The sequence below is a fragment of the Eumetopias jubatus genome, unplaced genomic scaffold (assembly GCF_037043125.1).
Source record: "Eumetopias jubatus isolate StellerSeaLion01/CBP00866 unplaced genomic scaffold, mEumJub1_p1.0 scaffold_10, whole genome shotgun sequence".
Classification (NCBI taxonomy): Eukaryota; Metazoa; Chordata; class Mammalia; order Carnivora; family Otariidae; genus Eumetopias; species Eumetopias jubatus.
In genome coordinates this window covers 5,307,473-5,328,143 of record NW_028274816.1, presented here as the reverse complement: position 1 = coordinate 5,328,143, position 20,671 = coordinate 5,307,473, and the positions used below count along the sequence as shown (strand labels likewise).

The following is a 20,671-nucleotide window of genomic DNA, read 5'->3' as shown; positions in this document are numbered from 1 at the left end:
GGAGACAAACTGAGGGTTGCTGGAGTGGTGGTGGGGTGGGAGGGATGGGGTGGGTGGGTGATAGACACTGGGGAGGGTATGTGCTATGGTGTGCGCTGTGAATTGTGCAAGACTGTTGAATCACAGATCTGTACCTCTGAAACAAATAATGTAATATATGCTAAGAAAAAAAAAAGAAGCTAGGAGGGGAAGAATGAATGGGGAGAATCGGAGGGGGAGACGAACCATGGAGATGATGGACTCTGAAAACAACCTGAAGTTTCTAGAGGGGAGGGGGGTGGAGGGATGGGTTAGCCTGGTGATGGGTATTAAGGAGGGCACGTACTGAATGGAGCACTGGGTGTTATGCACAAACAATGAATCATGGAACACTACAACAAAAACTAATGATGTAATGTACGGTGATTAACATAACAATAAAAAATTTTAAGGATAAAAAAATTAAAAGAATGGGGTTTGAGGAAAGTAGGGAAATTAATAAATGAATGATTCTGAAGTATGAATGAAGTCTTTTAAAAAATGCATTACAGGACATCTCAGTTATAAGAAGAGAAAACCAGTGATGTCCAATTTGCTTGCCTCTGCCTTTTTCTTAGGAAAACAGAAAAGAATATGTAGAGGGGAGGGGGTGGGGGGATGGGTTAGCCTGGTGATGGGTATTAAGGAGGGCACGTACTGAATGGAGCACTGGGTGTTATACGCAAACAATGAATCATGGAACACTACATCAAAAACTAATGCTGTAATGTATTGTGACTCACATAATATAATAAAAAAAATCAGAAACACTGATCAATGACTTCTTGGCCCTTTGGCTAGGATCAAGTGCAGAAACACTGATCAATAGCCAGATAAAAAGAATTTCTAGTAATCACTAGTCAGATGACACCTTAAGGAAAACTGGTGAGTCCTTGGAGAAATAAAAATCACAGTAAGAACTTTTTTTTAAAAAAGATTTTATTTATTGATTTTAGAGAGAGAGAGAGTGTGCACACGCGGGGGCGCGGGGAGCAGCAGAGAGGGACAAGCAGACTCTCTGCTGAGCTGGAAACCCCAGAATCCCAGGATCATGACCTGTGACAAAGGTAGACGCTTAACTGACAGCCATCCACATGCCCCATAGTGAGAACTTTATAACCATCAAACCTCTGCTTTTTCCCTGAACTTTATAGAGCCAAGGCTTCCATGGACCAACTCATCCACAAACAGGAGCTGTTTTCAAGAACAGCTAGAGGTGTTTTTTCTCTCTTCTCATTGAAAGGTTTTTCTACATCCATCCTAGGATTATAATTCCTACCTACACAGTCCGACTGGAAATGGAAGTAGCCATGATGTGACACTTTATTCTTGGGATCATGACATCAGATAGCTGTGAAAAGCCTAGCAAAAACTATGGGAGGGGGCAGAATAGGATTAGAACTCCCCAAAAGCCCCTTCCCCAAACACAGTAATGTGAATATACCTAATTCTACTGAAGTGTACACTTAAAAATGGTGAAGATGGCAAGTTTTATGTGTATTTTACTGAAACTAAAAAGCAAAAGCTGAAGGAAATCATGCCTAAAGAATTATAGGAAAGTATAGGAAAATATGTGAATGAGGTCTTAACAAAGAGAAAATACCAATAAAAAGCCAGGGATTATTAAAAAAAAAGCAAATCACAAACAGAAATCTGAGAGTTGAAAAATACAGTAACAAAAAATTCACTACAGGGGCTAAATGTAAATAGCAATTTCAGCTGACAGAAATAAGAATCAATGAGGACAGGTCAACTGAGACTGTCCAGTGTGATGAACAGAAAGAAAAAGGAAGTCAAAGAAATGAACAGTGCCTCAGAAACCCATGAGACACTATAAAGATCGCCAACATACTCATAATGGCAGTCCGAGAAAAAGAGGAGAAAGAGAAAGGGGCATAAAGAATACCTGAAAAAATAACAGACATTGACTTATCAATTTGATGAAAACCAGTAATCTACACATCTACGCAGCTCAACAAAAATGAAGTAGATGCAGAGATTAAAACCTAGACCTATCACAGTCAAACTGTCAAAAGACAAAGACAAAGACAGATTCTTGAAAGCAATGAAAGAAAATACTGCTTTCATTAAACACAAGGAAACCTCCATAAGATTAGCAGCTGACTTTGCCTTAGAAACCATGAGGGATGGAAAGCAGGAAAGGAAATACTGAAAATGCTAAAAGAAAAAAAAATCTGTCAACCAAGAATTTTATATCCAACAAAACTATCCTTTAAAAATGAAGGAGAAATTAAGGTATTCCCAGATAAAAAACACTGAATTTATAGCTAGCAGACTACACTACAAGAAATACTAAAGGCTAAAGTGAAAGGACACTGGGGTGCCTGGGTGGCTCAGTTGGTTAAGCTACTGCCTTCGGGTCAGGTCATGATCCTGGAGTCCCGGGATCGAGTCCCGCATTGCGCTCCCTGCTCGGCGGGGAGTCTGCTTCTCCCTCTGACCCTCCCCCCTCTCATGTGCTTTCTCGCTCTCTCATTCTCTCTCTCTCAAATAAAAATCTTTAAAAAAAAATAAAAAAAAATAAAGTGAAAGGACACTAAGCTGTATCTACACAAAGAAACAAAGAACACTAGTTAAAATAATTACATTGGTAAATATAAAGACAGTACAAATATATTTTTTGTTAACTCTGACCTCTTATCTGATTCAAAAGACTTCATAAAGCAATAATTACAATTGGTTCTCATTATTCATGGTTTCTGCATTTGCAAATTTGCCTAGAATTTATTTATAACTCAAAAATTAATACTTGTGGTGCTTCTGTAAGTCATTTGCAGACACAGGAAAACACATAGCCCATGGTGGATGTTCCCAGTTGAGGTCAAACAAGATGATGCTCTGCCTTCTTGTTATAGTTCTCATACTCTAAACAAGTATCCTCCGTGCAGCCTATTTAGTGCCATGTTTTTGCACTTCTGTGCTTTTCGTTAGTGATTTTGCTGTTTAAAAGACCCCCCAAAACAGTACTTAAGTGCTGTCTAGTGTTTGTAAGTGCAAGACTGTGACGAGCTTTATGGACAAAATACACGTGTTATATAAGCTTCATTTAGGCACGAGTTATAGTGTTGATGGTCATGAGTTCAATGTTAATGAATAAGCAGTATATATTAAGTAAGGCAACTTTATTTATTTTTTTAAAGATTTTATTTATTTGACAGAGAGAGACACAGTGAGAGAGGGAACACAAGCAGGGGGAGTGGAAGAGGGAGAAGCAGGCTTCCCGCGGAGCAGGGAGCCTGATGCAGGGCTCAATCCCAGGACCCTGGGATCATGACCTGAGCCGAAGGCAGACACTTAATGAGCCACCCAAGCGCCCCAAGTAAGGCAACTTTAAACAGAAACACAAATAAAACAAGGTTATGTACTGATCAACTGACAAACTGGCTGTCAAGCCTATTTCTCCTCGGAGCAATAATTCAGTATTCACTAACTCAGTATTTGCTGCAATTTTACAGAACACAACTATGGCAATAATGAGAATCAGCTGTATATTATTACTGTGTTGATAGGCTTACAGTGTATAGAGATATATTTTGTTTGGCAATAGCTGTATAAAGGAGGACAGAGGGAAGGGGGGCTTATTGAAGCTAAGTTTTTATATGTTATTTATAATGTTTAATTTTATATGTCAATTTGGAGAGTATTTTTGGATTACATTAACAATTAAATCAATGAACTTTGGGTAGACTGCCCTCCACCTTATGGAAGGGCAACAAAAAGACTGGCCTCCTTGAGCAAGAGAAAATTCTCCAGCAAACTGCCTTTCAACTTCATCTGCCCATCAGTTCTCCTGGGTCCTGAGCCTGCCAGTCCACACTGCAGATTTTGGAATTTCCAGACTCCATAAGTGCATAAGCTGATTCCTTATAATAAATCTCTTTACATGGATATATCTAGGTATCTATATGTGGATATAGACAATCTATATCTAAGTCTTATCTCTATATATCCAATAATAGATACAACTAGGAAAAGATCAACAAGGACATAGAAGATTTAAACAATACTATAAATCAATTAGATATAACAAACATCTAGAGAACAATCCATCCAACAACAGCAGCAGTATACACATTCTTCTCAAGTGCACATGGAACATTCTCAAGGACAGACATAAGCAAGGCCATTAAATAAACACCTAAATTTCAAAGAACTGAAATCATACAAAGTACAATCTCTGGCCACAATGTGATGAAATCAGAAATGAGTAAGGAAAAAAACTGGAAATTCACAAAAACATGAAATTAAACCCTAAATAACCCAAGGGTCAAAAAGAAATCACAAGGAGAGCTGGAAAGTATTTTGAGATGAATAAAAACAAAAATGTAACTTACTAAAACTTGAGATGCAGCTAAAGTGGTGCTTATAAGAATATTCATGGCTGTAAAAGCATATATTAAAAAAATTCAAATCAATAACCTAACTTTCCACCTTAGGAAAGTAGAAAAAGGACAGCAAACTGAACCCAAAGCAAGCCGAAGGAAGGATATAAGAAAATTAGAAAGTAAATAAACAAAACAGTGAAGACAAAAACAACTGAGAAAATCAATACAACAAAATAGTTCAACAAAACTGACAAACATTCAGCCATACTGACTAAGGAAAGCAGGAAGAGCACGCAAATTACTAAAATCAGGAATGACTCAAGCTATATTACTATCAAACTTTTAGAAAAAAAAAATACATGCGTATACTATGAACAACTATATGCCAACAAATTCAGTAACCTAAATGAAATGGAAAAATTCCTAGAAAGATACAAACTATCAAAAGTCAATTCTATCAAGAAATAATAGAAAATCTGAACAGATCTTGCCATTTCTATTCAACATCATACTGGAGGTGCTAGCCAGGGCAAATAGGAAAAAAAAATGTATCCAGGTATTCAAACTGGAAAGTAAATGTGTATTTGTGTATTACATGACCTTGTACATGGGAAAGCCTAAGGGATCCACTGAAAAAACTACTAGAATAAACAAGTTCTGAAACTTTACAGGATACAAGACCAATATATAAAAATCAATTGCCTGTCTTTACACAAGCTACGAACAATTTGAAAAAGAAATGAAAAAAACAATTTCCCATAGTATAAAAAAGAATAAAACATGTAAGTTTAACAAAAGGACTGTAAGACATATATTCAAAACCACTTTAAGAAACAAAACAGAGGAGCATAGGGGAAGGGAGGGAAAAATAAAACAAGATGAAATCAGAAAGGGAGACTAACCATAAGAGACTCTTAATCACAGGAAACAAACTGAGGGTTGCTGGAGGGCAGGGGTGGGCGGATGGGGTGACCGGGTGACAGGCATTAAGGAGGGCACATGATGTAATGAGAAATGGGTGTTACATACAACTGATGAATCACTGAACTCTACCTCTGAAACTAATAATACACAAGATGTTAATTAATTGAATTTAAACAAAAAAATAAAAATAAAAAAATACCACAAAACGTTGAAATAAAATAAAAATAAAATAAATAAAATAAAAAAGGAAGACTTAAATAAACAGAAAGACTCCTATTTTCATGGACAGGAAGAATTACTATTATTACTATGGCAATACTCCCTAAAATGATCTACAGATTCAAAGTAATCCCTATCAAAATCCTAGTTGCCTTTTTTGTAGAAAGTGACAAACTGATCCTAAAATTCATACGGAAATAGGAAGGACCCAGAATGGCTAACAGTCTTGAAAAAGAAGAAAAAATCCGGAGGAGTCACACTTCCTGATTTCAAAACCTACAAAATTAAAGATTATGTGGTACCTGGCATAAGGATGGAAATATAGATCAATGGAATAGAGCTGGGAGTCCAGAAATAAATCCCATGTATTTACAGTCAAATGATTTTTCAACAAGGGTAACAACACCATTCCACAGAATAAGAAAAGTCTTTAATAAGTGGTGCTTGGGACAACTAGATATCCACATGCAAAAGAATGAAGTTGGATCCCTATGTCTTATATCACATACAAACATAGATCAAAATGAATTGTAGACCTAAATATAAGAACCAGAACTGTAAAACTCTAAGAAGAAAATGTAAGAATTCTCATGACCTTGATGGTTTCTTAGATATAACTCCAAAATCACAAATGATAAAAGAAAAAAATAAATTAGACTTTATCAAAATAAAAAATTTTGGTGCTTTAAAGAACACCATCAAAAAGTGAAAAGAAAGCCCACAAATACTGATGGAAATATTTCAAATCATGTACCTGAGAAGGGACTTGTATTGAGAATATATGTAAAGAACTTAACGAGAAAAAGCCCAATAACCCAGTTAAAAATGGGAAAGGATTTGAAAAGATAGTTCTATAAAAAAGATATACAAATGACCAAAAAAACACATGAAAAGATGCCCAATGTTATTAGTAATTAGGGAAGTAATCAAAACCACAATAAGCTATGGCTTCACATCTACTAAAACAAATGGACGGCTAAAATAAAAATGAGAGACAGTAACAAGTGTCAATGTGTATAAAGAGAAATTACAACTCTCTTACATTGTTAGTGAAATACTAAAATGATGCAGCAACTTTGGAAAAATAGTTTGTAAGTTTCTCAAAAATGTAAAATACAGAATTTCCATATGATCCAGCAACTCCATTCCTGGAGAACTGAAAACCCAAGAGAACTGAAAACCTATGTCTATATACAACCTTGTACATGAATGATTATAGCAGCATTACACATCACCACCAAGGGTGGGAACAACCCAAATGTCCGTCAACTACTGAATATGTAGCAAATGTATCACACTAATGCAAGATGTTAATAAAAGGGAAAACTGGGGGAGGGAGGGTAAGAAATTAGTGGTTGCCAGGTGCTTGTGGGAGGGGGGATGGAGAGTGGCTATTAATGGGTACATGAGCAATGAATATATTTTTTAATATATTTTTTAAACCACAGAATTGTATACTCAAAGGGGTGGAATCTTCTGGTATATGAATTATGTCTCAATAAACAATCTGTTATTAATAAAACAAAGGTGGCAAATACATTTACAAAAAAGAATACAAAACAATGCGATACTACTGCATACCTATTAAACAAAATCCAATACACTGCATACACCAAATGTTGGTGAGGATGTGGAGCAACAGAAACTGTCATTCATTGCTGGTGGGCATGCACATGGTACAGCCACTCTGGAAGACAGTTTGATAATTTCTTACAAAATTAAACATGCTCTTACCTTGTGGTCCAGCAATTGTACTCCCTGGTATTTACCCAAGTGAGCTGAAAACTTATATCCACACAAAAACCTGCACACAAATGTTTACAGTGACTTTATTCATAACTGACAAAACCTAGAAGTAACTAAGCTGTCCTTCAATAGATAAATGGATAAACCATGGTACGTCTATACAGTGGAATATTATTCAGTGGTAAGAAAAAATGAACTACCAAGCCACCAAAAAAAAGAAAAAAAGGAAAAATCTTAAATGCATATTACGAAGTGAACAGACTACGGACTGTAGAATTCCAACTATATGACATTCTGGAAAAGGCAAAACTATGGAGACAGTAAGAAGAGCAGTGATTGCTAGAGGTTTGGGGGGGGTAGGAATGAACAGATGGAACACATGGGATTTTTAGGGCAATGAAACTATTCTGTATGATCCTGTAACGGTAGATACATGTCATTATACACTTATCAAAACCCGCAGAACGTACAACACAAAGTGAGCCCTGATGTAAACTATGAACTCCAGTTGAAACAACATATTTAATATTGGCTCATCAACTGTGACAAATGTACCACACTAATGCAACATGTTAATAAAAGGGAAAACTGGGGGAGGGAGGATAAGAAGTTATATGGGACTCTGGGTACTTTCCGCTCAATTGTGCTGTAAACCTAAAACTGCTAAAAAAAAAAAAAAAGGGTGGGGGGGTGGGGGAGGAGGGCTGTTAATTTAAAAAAGTAAATAATATAAAAATTGAAAATGGGTTCTGATAAAGAAAATGTAATAAATGAAATCACTTAAAGTAACCAGGTAGTAAGATGAGGATGTGGTAGATTACTTAATTTTGATTTAATAAAGGGAGGGAAAATATATCCTATTTCATGTATGGTACTGATAATCAGAGAAATTGAGATGTGTGATTTTTAACTTAAAAGTATCACAAGTGGTATAAAAAACAGGATACATGCCTTCTGAACTAACAAACTGTCCATACAATTAATAACATAATTCAAAGGAAATAACTAGGACTCCTCAAAAAGAGGGACAAAAAGCAGCTGAACAATAAGATGACAAAAGAGGCCCAACACAAGTTAGACAATAATTCAAAAAAGCCTACTGAATATTAAAGACTTCCAGGTGGTATCAAAAAGTAAACTGAAAGTGGATTATATGAAATACTAATAAAACACCCACCTTGTCACCAAGCCATCCACTCCTAGGTATTTATCAAAGAAAAATAGAAGTAGAGGTCCATTCAAGACTTGTACATGAGTATTCACAGTAGCTTTATCTGTAATAGCCAAACACTTGAAAAATCCAAATGTTTATCAAAATGTTAATTGATACACCAGTTGTTTTTCTCTTGCTGTTTTCAGTTTTCTCTTTCGTCTTTTAGGATTTTTACCTTATTTATCTATGGATTTCTCTGTGCTTATCCTACATGGAAATTCACTGAGCTCCACAAATGTGTAGATTTATGTTTTTTCATCAAATTTGGTAAGTTTTCATCCATTATTCCCTCAAAAATTTTTCCTGCTCCCATTTCCCTGTCCTGTCCAGTTACACATAGATTGTTTTGCTTAACAGTATCCTACATTTCCCTGTTCATATTAGTCATTTTGTTTTCCTATTCTTCAGACTGCATAATCTCTATCAATTGATCTTCAAATCCACTGATTGTTTTACCAGTTCTAATCTACTGCTGATGCCCTGTGGTGAATTTTTTGTTTCAGAAGTGGAACGTCTATGTTTAATACCTTGATTATACTTATGATTTCATGATTTACACACATATCAAAATTAATCAAACTGTACATTTTAAATATACCCACTTTCTATAATTATACCTCACTACTGTAAAAAAGTAAGTAAAATATATTTAAATCATAATTTTTAAATAGGGCCTGATGCTTCGGTTTAATTAGTGGCAATCAGTTTATATCACACTCTGAATGCCTATTTCTATTTGTGACTTAAATTGCCCAAAGCTGATCATACATTCTGTAGAACATTCAAAGTTTTTCATTTATTTCTGGCAAAAGAGAATCATCAATATAAAAGAGGGTCCTCTAAATTTTGTAAATACTGCCTATTCTTCATATAAAAAATAAGAATATATAATCTATTAAATACTGAAAAATATTTCCCCAAAGGAACAGGATATTTTTAAAAGTGCTTGCTCCTGAACACCTGGGATACAAAGACTAACCCCAAGTCATCATTATTTCTTAATTTATTAGTCAAATTACTATTTCTCAACAATTTACTGTCTCTACTTCTCTCAGGTGTTTTTTTCCTTTCCTTTTCTTATTTTACTATTGAATCCAGTGGTGGGTCCTTGCCAAGACACACAGCCAGGATTTGGGCCACAGGTTTTTTAATGGTCCCCTCATACAGCATCCCTGAGGATGGCGGGAGAGAAAAAGAAAGTCTTGAAGATTATCTAGTCACAAGTTCATAACAATAATTCCCTCATCCCACTCCAAAATTAATTTTCATGTAAATTTAGCCACACAATCTAATCACTACCAAACTCTAATAATGGGAGTGCTAAATAGGGTAGAAATGAGACACAGCAATTTTGGTTGAGAATATACCTAAGGTCTGGAGGGCAGTGGACAGTCAGGTGGCACCTTGTTCATGTGTGTGTGCTGGGGAGGAGTGAGTAGGTAATAGGGAAAAGAAGATAAAAAATGGGAATAGGGTGTAAAAAGAGAAGTGGTAACAAAGACATAAAGACATTTTGTGTAACTTGCACGTATGCCTTGGGTGCTGGTGACAGGGTTTGCCAGCATTGAAAAGTAATGATTAGCAGGTCCTAGTTTCCCTACTGTAGCTTAGTTTGATCATTCAATTGCAGTATTCCCCTTAATCAGAGCTAGAAAAGAAATGAAAGGGGAAAAAAATGTGTCTTCACTTACACCTCTCTTATAACATCAATATTTAAGGCATTTTTTTTACTCTGCTGGATCTTAGAATTTATACTGTAAATACAGCCTGTGAGGAGATAAAAAATTAAGGTAACATCCAGAACCTCAGATTTTTCATTAATAAAAGGATGGAGCTGGATTAGATGATTCCCAAATCCCTCTCCTTTGACATTCTTTGACAATAGTTGTAGAGCTTAGATTAGACGATCCTATGTCTGTTGTATCCAAGTAGTAAATATACACAACTTGATCTAATTACTAAAAGGATCTAATTCTAATTAAATAAGAACTTCAGTTAAAAAAAAGTTTACTATGTCTGTATTATTGACTTTTCTACTTTGGGGATACCATATATTATTCAGAACTGTAAATATTGCTTATATAGAAAATTGGTAAAGTATCTATGCATTTTGTTAGCCCAATGTATTTCAGAAGTGCTCTTATGTTTTATAACAAAGTCTGAATCTTGCATCAATTATAAATATGATTGCATCTACCTGATAAGAATTCTATAATTTTCTTGAGTTTAGTAATTACATAAAAAGATGACATTTTATTACTATTTAACAACAGACTTATCCAAGTTCTACTGTCTACCAGCATTTTTAAATCAATTAGTTGAATCTGTTTTTATATTCTTCCAATAAATTTTCAAAAGAGGCTCTCTAAATTTTGAGTTAATATTCCCTTGTTGACAACAGTAACTGGATAAATAGGCATCTCCTTTGTGAATAAATATGAAGGTGAGGAGAATCTATAGGCAGAACAAGTATATTCTTTAGTTTACTTGGAGTAACGACTCTATACCTACTACTATGTTCTTTATATCTAATATATTGTTCTACTATAAAATAGCTATAAAATAATCTTGTACGAGCGTATTTTATAAATGATATCTAGAAGTCATTTCATTAAAAAGTAGGCTTTCTATGTGGAAGGATAAAAAGCCATACTCTTGGATATGCCAGACGCTAATATTCTACTTTAAATATAAGGTGTTGAGTAATTTGTCCTTTTTTTCATTTAGGTGGGTCTAAAGGTGATAGAAACAGCAAGTGGTTTTCAAAATGGACAAAGAAGAAATGTCAGTGGACATTAAATTAAAATAACATCTGTAGAGTACTTTACAGTTTCCAGACCGCTTTTACATATATATCATTTAATTTTTTCAACAACCCGTGAGGGGTAAGAGGTTTTTTACCCAACACTGGAGCAGGTGGGAGGGAGAAGGAAGTCAGGTACCAAGACACTCATTTCTTATGTATATGTATTAGATTCACTCTACAGAACCCCAGTCTATAAGGAACTGATGTTACTTACAACTAAACTACAGTGATAAGTATGTGGCCCCAGGTAGCATTTACTTTGAGATATCATTAGAGGCTTTAATACTTTTATTTGGAATATTAATAAATCAATTGCCAAAAAAGTGAATACCAACTTCTACCAGGCAAGAAAATATCACCACACCAGCTGCTTGTTACCAAACATCAATTCAATTCAACAAATGTTACTCAATAGCTACAAAGCACTAGATGAAGACCTAAAATATACTGTACAACAAACAGACAGGGGGGCTTAATCATCTCCTACCACTTGTGAAGCTGTCTTTCATGGATTTGTTTCAGAACTCCCACACAGTATGCTGAGAAACTGAAGTATCAGGGATTATTCTCAAATGCTTTTCAACAGGGTAACTATAACTGTCTAATGAGAAAATCTGTCAGATCATCTGAAAAATGCCCCAATGTAAATTAAACTGAAAGTCAAATAAAGCTATCATCTAAGAAGCCACTAAACTCTTCAATAATGTTCACTATTTTATTGTTCGTAGTACTGGTGAGTAAACAAGTTGCTGAGTCAGAACTGTCTTACAGTAAAAACAGGCAAAACCAAATGAAACTCTTATCTCCAAGTTCTGTGGCTTTTAAGTACAACAACTGTACTTTTTATTGTCCAAACAGGACCCACTTCTGAGACTAAAAGAGAATGCAATTGATAATTAGGCATAAAATGGGACTGTCCCAGGCAAACCAGAATGTATGGTCTCCCTGCTTACAAGACTATGTCTGTAATATGTCCCAGGGTCATCCTGTTCTAAGATTACAAAAACAGAAAAGGAACAGGTAGTCAGAGGAAACTCAAAGCAAGGAAATAAACAAGGAAAAAAACTTTCACAAAGCAAGTTTTCCCTCAATTTTATAAATCAGTTTAAATATTAGTATTTTCTTTAAACCACAGTAAGCACTGGGGGGGCAGGGCTAGTAAAATGAGGACTGGTTAAAGTAAGTTAATGAAGCAGTCAGGTCCCAGATCCCTTCCCCCATCCAAGCAAAATACTGGTTTATTTTCCTAAGAACATAAAATAAAATAGTCATTCCCTGCCCAAGTGACCCTGGGGCACAGATGAGTAGAGTATGTACTCTACTGAAAACAACAGTTCAGGTGAATGCATACATCTGGGATGCTGAATGCAGTGCAAGTTGCCACCCTCCCTGTCTCCCCCCCTTGCTTGGTTCCCAGGAAGCCAGCAGACCAGCCTTCATTCTAAAGGCAAGGGACTTAAGGAGTCCTCTCTGAGAAATCTGACCAGCCTCAAAAGACTGAAGTTACTGACCTAAGACCTTCCTCAATCAAACAGCCCAGCCAACCCTATTGTGAAACTCAGTCAATAAACCCTCCTCAGATGTGCACAGCTGCCAATCAGCATTTCTGTTCCTCACTATTAAATATGAACAAACAAAAATGACCAGATATCTAACGGACGACTCTAATAAAAAAGACAGAGGAAAAAATATGTAACAAGTAGATTGAAGCAGCTTAAAGAAAAGGAAAAAATATCTATTAGTATCTTTCTCACAAAGAGGATATATTACACTTATGTAATGAGCAAGATACTATAAAAAGAACAAGCAGAGAAATTAAGAAAAAGGTCTTTGAAATAATAAACTCACAGAAGGATTAATAGATAAAGTTAAGGAAGTTTTCATAAAAAGTATAGCAAAAAACACAAAAAGGATGAATAATAGAAAAGATAAGAAAATTAAAGATCTCACATCCAATTAATAGGAATTCCCCAAAAATGAAGAAAAAAAGATCATTAAAATTCAAGAAAATTTTAAAGAAATAAAGGACAGGATTTTCCAATTCAAAGAATCTTCAAAGCATCAGCAAAAATGAAAAAAAAAAAGAGAGAGAGAGAGAGACCCATGCCAAGGCAGATTACTGTAAAATTTCAGAACACTGGGCTAAAGAGCGGATCCTTAAAGTTTTCAGAGAATAAAACAAGTCACAAAAGACAGGATCTGATAGCCTTGGTCTAATCAACAGCAACACAGGAAACTGGAAAACAATGGAGCAATGTCTTCAAAATACTGCAGGAAAATTATGTCCAACCAGAATGCAAGCTACCAATCAAGAATAAGGAAACATAAAGACACTTTCAGATATGCAAACTCTAACCCACCCATGCAAGCTTTCCCAGGAATCTACTGGTAGATTAACACCAAGAAAATGAGAGAATAAAGCAAGAATGAGGAAGGCATGGAATATAGGAAACAGGAAATCCAAAACGGTGGGAGGTAAAGGGAGATCCTAGCAAGACAGCTAGGTACCCGATGTGGACAACTACTAGCTCAAGCTGGTGGTGTGAAGGAGATCAAACTGACAAATGCTTAAAGTGTCTGCAAGTTTTTTTTTTTTTTTTTTTAAGATTTATTTGAGAGAGAGTGTACATGTGGGAGCGGGGGGGAGGGGCAGAGGGAGAAGGAGAGAGAAACTCAAAGCAAACTCTGCACTGAACGTGGAGCCTGATGCAGGGCTTGATCTCATCCCCCTGAGACCATGACCTGAACTGAAATCAAGAGTTGGACACTTGGGGAGCCTGGGTGGCTCAGTTGGTTAAGCGACTGCCTTCGGCTCAGGTCATGATCTTGGAGTCCCGGGATCGAGTCCCGCATTGGGCTCCCTGCTCAGCAGGGAGTCTGCTTCTCCCTCTGACCCTCCCCCATCTCGTGTGCTCTCTCTCTCTCATTCTCTCTCTCTCTCAAATAAATAAAATCTTTAAAAAAAAAAAAAGTTGGACACTTAACCAACTGTGCCACCCAGGCGCCCCACAGTGTCTACTCGTCTTGAAAGGAGACTTAGACAACTGCTGGAAGTAAGCAGAAGAAACAAGACAACTATTAGCTCTACAAAGATTTTTTTTTTTAAATGTGCAGCAAAACAAAAGGAGGACAGGAAAAGAAAAGTGATCATAATTTACCATATGGCTCAGCTGTGAAAAGCACTTACATACTTATAATAATTTAAGTATCTGACAGTGACAACAAAATCAGGATACAATTTAGACTGGGAGATTGGGGGTATAAAAAACGACATAGTGGGGTTGGAGGGAAGAAAGCAAAAGAAATCCTCATCTCTTATACAGAAGAATCAACAGGTAATGCCAGAAACTGTATAATCAAGAAGCAGCAGGGGTGCCTGGGTGACTCAGTTGTTAAGCGTGTGCCTTCGGCTCGGGTCGTGATCCCGGGGTCCTGGGATCGAGCCCCGCATCGGGCTCCCTGCTCGGCAGTCTGCTTCTCCCTCTCCCCCAGCTCATGCTCTCTCTCGCTCTCTCTCAAATAAATAAAATCTTAAAAAAAAAAATAGCAGTAATATAGTCATGTTATTTTGAGAACGGACAGTTGATTAAACTAAAAGTTAAAGAGGTCAACAAGTAGAAGGAGACATGGGGAACCCCAGGGAGAAGAAGACTTGTTTCCTGTTTTTTGTAATAACCTTATAGAACTACTGGTCTCTAAAAAAAAAAAAACCACGTATAAAATTTCAAGTATTTGATAAAAACAAAAAAGAAAAAAGAAATGGGGATTATTAGAGAAAGAAAGAAGAAATCTCAAAGACATTTTAACTTAAATATTAATTTGCTTCAGGTTTTAGTCTGTATCATACTTTTTCCCATGACTAAACCCACACCAATGTATATGCTACTGAATACAATTATCTGCTCTCATCCATACTCTTCAGGTATGATCAAAGACAGGGAAGTTTCTAAATCTTACCTCAAGCAGAGCTGCTGCGGGATCGCCCTGTAGACTTTTTCCTAGTTTGTCAACCTCATCTAATAGGAACACTGGATTGTTAACTCCAACAGTCTTCAAGCCATTGATTATACGTCCAGGCATACTGCCAACATAGGTGCGCCTATAGAAAGCAAGCATCAAGTTAACAAGACGTCAGGACGCAAGAGCGGTATTACTTAGAAATAAAAATTTAGGACTGGGAAAAAGTCATTTAGTTATCACAGTAATATAGCAAGGAGGTACTATATATTTAAAAAGCTCTATGATACGACCAAAAGTTAACAGATCTAATTTTTATTTTCTATTTAATTCAGGCTCTAAGTTTCCCAAGATATTGAAGAATATAGTTTTTGCCATTTAGTGAAATTGAGAAACATTATACTTAAATGATTGTAACTCTTACTTTTTAGGATTCCAAAATGTCCGAAGGAGCCTATGAATTTAATTCCCATGCTTCTCACAGTTTCTCAGAGTACCCTCCCACAAGCACCTTTTCACACAATGAAATGGTTGTGCCAGGGCTGGTTAAAACATCATCATCTTTATGAAGGAAATCAGAATTGGTTCAAAGGGCCACTCAAAATGCAAACCAAAAAAAAAAATCCAAATTTCTTTAATTCTGGCCTTTTGAATAAAACTGCATTCATCCTATGTATATTAACTGGTATACCTAAGTTCAGCCAGATATTCTGTTGTGCATTAAAATATTAGAGGCTCCTTTATCATATCGGAACAAGAACCATCTACATAATTATGACAGATCTAGAGGGTGGCATAAATAAAAACAAATGTGTTTGTCAAACTGAAAATAGTGACTTTTTTTTTTTTACAAAGCCAGCAAAACTTTTTTAAGCAGCAATTTACTGATTTTAATTACAACCTTGTTGCCTAAGCCATGCATAAAGCAGATGCTGTTTGTGAGAAGACATAAAAGGGTGTCTACCTACAAGAAACTGATCAAATGGTGAGTGTTACAGCAACAGTTATCTTAGGATGGGCACAAAGCCGATCCACAGAGCAGGCCTCAGTTTCACCACATGACTGTATAAAGTAGGACAGAGTAAATAGAGCGACCTTTGAAAAGACAAGCAAGACTTCCAAATATTGTGGGAATGCCTTACATCCAGAGAGGGTGACCAAGGCACTGGAACCAAACACAATAAACACTGTCATATTACAAAAAGGAGTCAGCACATTCAAGATTTCAGAATGGGATACAGGAAGGACGAGACTCAAAATTATTAAGTCTCTCAAATTATTTCTTTAGAGAACGTACAGATTGGCCAGTATTCTGTGAGTAAGTAGGGAAGGGAAATTAAAAACAAAACAAAACACTGCAAAGCCTCCAAGGGTCATTTCTTACTGCATCAACTTCTTTGTTTTTCTTACGGTTTTTGACAGGTAGATTTCAAAAACAGGTACTGACAATTCTAGACCTAAAGTCATGGAGAGAAAATAATATTCTAGGCAGGTGCCCTTTCTAAAGAATCAGAAATCTAGATCCTAGTTTATATACAAACAATTCCTCCTAAACCTTTCATTGCTTCCCAGAGCCTAGGGAATAAATCCAAATTCCTCTGTCTGGAATTCAAGGCTCTTCAAGATGCAGTCCGCACCAGTCTTCCTGCCCTTAATACTCTCCCTGCCTATGTAAATCCAGAAATTCTAAACAACTTTTCCTGACCATCTCTCACAATATGATCTTTCCAATAATACAATGTCTACAGCATTTACTGGCCCTGCAATTCATCTGATGCAGTTACAGCCTAGTTTTTATTTATGAGTACCAAGTACACAGCCTCTTCTAAAAGAGCTAGTGAGCACTTTGATGACAGAGAGGAGTCTTACTACAGAGCTGATCCTCGATACACAGCTATCAGATTGTTCTCCAAACAGAAGCTTGTTTTCCCAATTTATTTAAGGACATCAATCAACCATGCCAGAACCCAAAGTATCTTTCTATCACCACTGTGAAGGCCATACAAGTCTTTGAATACTGCTTTAAACAAACTACTTGACCTAAGTCTCAGTTTCCTTATCTGTAAAATGGACATAAGAACAGTGTCAACCTCATGAATTATACAATTACAAGAACATAACAGGTAAAGTACACAGCACAGTGCCTGGCTCACAGTAAGCTTTCAAAAGATGTTCATCGTTGTTAATGTCTTTCCAGAGCACCAAGCACACTCAATGCCCTAGTGTTCCTCAATCACAAGTGACATCCCCCAAATGTGTACCACTAGTCTAGAGGTCAAAACAAAGAAGAGAACCATTACATAGGGCCTATAAGCTGTGGAAAATATCTATAATGTGCTATCTTTGGCCAGAAGGTATGGTAGCATGCTATCTACTGACAAAGGATACAGAATAAACCTTTGGAATATGAATCAGATGGTGAAAAATGTAGTAATACACAAAATAAAAATGTTCTCATTCAAGATCACCCAATATAACCACTTTTAAAAAATACATTAGCAATCAAAAACTAATGATGTATGGTGACTAACATAACATAATAAAATAAAATTAAAAAAATACATTAGCATATCAAAATATCCTCCTGAGAAACAGGAGGTAGGAAATCAATGAAATTAATACTCTTACAAACTCTTACAAACTGCAACTTTTTTGAGGGCAAATTACATATTTTTCCATGTCCTCCCTCATGATATAACATCTAGAAAGAAACAAAGCACAATACAGGTAAGTTTGCAAAGAATGTATTTCTTCAATTCTTTATTAATTCAGCCTAAATACTTGTTACCTAGAAGTTTTTCTTAAAATTGAAGTACACAAGTTAATTTAAAAAATATATGAATTTCTATTTTTCTTGTAATTGGTATAGGTAGTTGATAGGTTTATCAGGACTATTCAACTAGTGTATGACATAAACAAAACTATTAAGTGTCTCCACAGTTCAAAATGTTAAGTTACAAGATCAGCATTTTTCATTTTCCAAAATATAGTCTGGTTTATGCTTCAAAAAACAACTACAGACAATTATAGTATCATGTATTTACAGCTCCATGGTAATCAGCTACTTTACTACTCTGTGCCTGGATATCTTCAAATCTACTGTAAGCCAAAAGGCTGGTCAGCCTGTCACTGTCACTGACATCTAAACATCAGGAACAGATGTGTATTTACTCACCTCTTTCCCCATGTTTAAAGAAGGGGGAAAATAGGCATTTTACCATCCCCTTTTCATGCCTGCTCAATTAAGGAGCTCTAATGTGCTACAGTGCAAACTACTAAAGCAATACTTAGGAAGAATTTGTAATATAAAAAATGTATGTTATAATGTTAAGTGGAAAGAGTAGGATTATAATTACTTAAAAAAAGGGTAAAAGCTGCCCAATGAAAAGTCTGGCAGGAAATAAAATGTTAACAGTGATTATCTTTGTGTATGGTATAAAACATGAGAATTTTTTTTCCTTTTTAAAAAAAATTTCCAGAGTTTCTACCAAGGGTATATATATTTCTCTCCAGCTGGTTAAAGTAATAAGACTTAAAAGAGATTCTAATGATCTCAAAAGAAAAACAGTCTTTAAGGAACTAAAAATAGTCTTTAACATAACATGTCTAAACAAATCAAATTCTTATTCTTATAGCAGTCATTCCTAAATCTTTTTATGTACTCATTTGTATGGATGCACTCATTTAAAGGACTGCAAGACTTCCAAAATATAATTATGTTTTAATCTTATTTGAATTCACAAAGCACTCAGAGAGCACTTACCATGTTTGGCACTGTGCTATGAGCATGTAGTGTTACAAAGGATAGTAAGACAAGCTAAAAACCCTACTCTACAGAGTTCATACCTTTTCCATATTTATGGCTTATCTCTACAGTAATGTATTACAAATGCTGGAGGCCTATAATATTTAATCATTAAAAGAAAACACTGGACAATAAGTGGTCAGTTTAGAGAAGAGTAAGACCATAACTGACTGCACATATATTAATGGAGAAAGCCTTGAATTGGGGCTAAAAATAAAATGAACTTTAAAGAGGCAAAGAAGAGCTATATGCAAATACAGGTTATAAGGAGGATAGTGAGTAAACCGTAACATGTCTGGCATACTATGCTAAAAATATATTAAAAGCTTCCTACTTTGGTTATTTTCCCTTTGTGAAGACTAATAATGAAACAGCTAATTTATTTAAAACATCACCATTTCAGGCTCATGAAGATTATCGTGGAAAGCAAAAGTTCATTTTTCTTCTCATCTTGTTTGAGCCAAAGATTCCTTGCAATATCATTTTATTATCTGAACAGAGTTGCCAAACCACCTCCAAAGAGTTACTATCAATAATAACTTGAGATATATCATAGCAATAAGTATATTTCACCAAGAAACAACTAATGAAAAATTACACAAACATGATTTCATATAACTTCATGCTAAGTTATATTTAATTGCTTTGAACTGATTTAAATTCTTTAAATGTAATATTTAAATATAAAAATGTTAAGCTGTAAAAACTGATACGAACAGAGATTCTGTGGCTTATGAAAGTGAGCAGAAAAGCCCCAATGGAGACAAACCCAAATGAGAAATGTTGAGAAGACTTAAAAACTGTATTAGTTAATATGGAGCATAAACATGACTCTTCTTCCTTTAAGCCACTCAAAATGATATAAACAAAAAACAATGGGCCAATGTAAAGTCAGATTACGATTTTCCAAGTTTAAGATTTAAATGTAAACCAAGTCTTTCTTTTGCTTCCCCATCTCCCACTTCATTATCATTGAACTCTAAAACATACATCTTTGTTTTTAAAATCAATTCCTAATAGCACCTTCGTTCATATAAACAGGTATTTCTAGCAAAGGGATGGAGTTCTGAGCATGGGAAAAATAGGGAAAGTGAATGACAAAATCAAGAGAATAAGGAAGACAATATAAAGCAGCTCTGTTTTTCCCTGGTTATTTTAAGACTGCAGAACAGTGGTGCCTACTCAGAGGCTGAGGAAAAACAAAACTTTGCATGAACTCTAATTGCAAGCATGTGACCAGTACTTAAATGCCAAGACCTGGGTGTTTCCAAAATGCTTCAATTGTCACGTGGAACCACTTGTTCTCACAAACTCCACCCCATGATTGTGCTATAAACTACTGTTCTTCCTCCCCTTCTATTCACCTCCAACCCACAGCTCTGACATAAGCCCATACTCTGTTCTCAACCTCTGCTCTCCTTAATGACCACATCCCACGCTCCACCTGCTTCCAAACAGGTTTTCAAATAAAAATTTTCTCCAGGCTTTGATGCCTTGGGAGGGTTGGTGGGTAATAAGCCCCCAGCAGTACAAGGGCAGGCTGCTGTAGTGTTTAGTGAAACACTTAGTACAGTGATGGCGAGGGAGTACTTACCAGCAGGCACAGAATGATTCAGACTAATCCACGTACCCTTTAT

At 35.8% G+C, this 20,671-nt stretch overlaps 1 protein-coding gene across 1 annotated transcript in view; it reads right to left on the bottom strand.

Annotated features, from left to right (window-relative positions):
* The window catches only part of LONP2 (lon peptidase 2, peroxisomal), a 113,606-nt gene that overhangs the window by 56,410 nt on the left and 36,525 nt on the right, over positions 1-20,671 (bottom strand). The window contains exon 8 of the mRNA XM_028091239.2: positions 15,230-15,371. Coding sequence (XP_027947040.1) covers positions 15,230-15,371 — 142 coding nt within the window. The remainder of the gene's footprint in view (positions 1-15,229; positions 15,372-20,671) is intronic.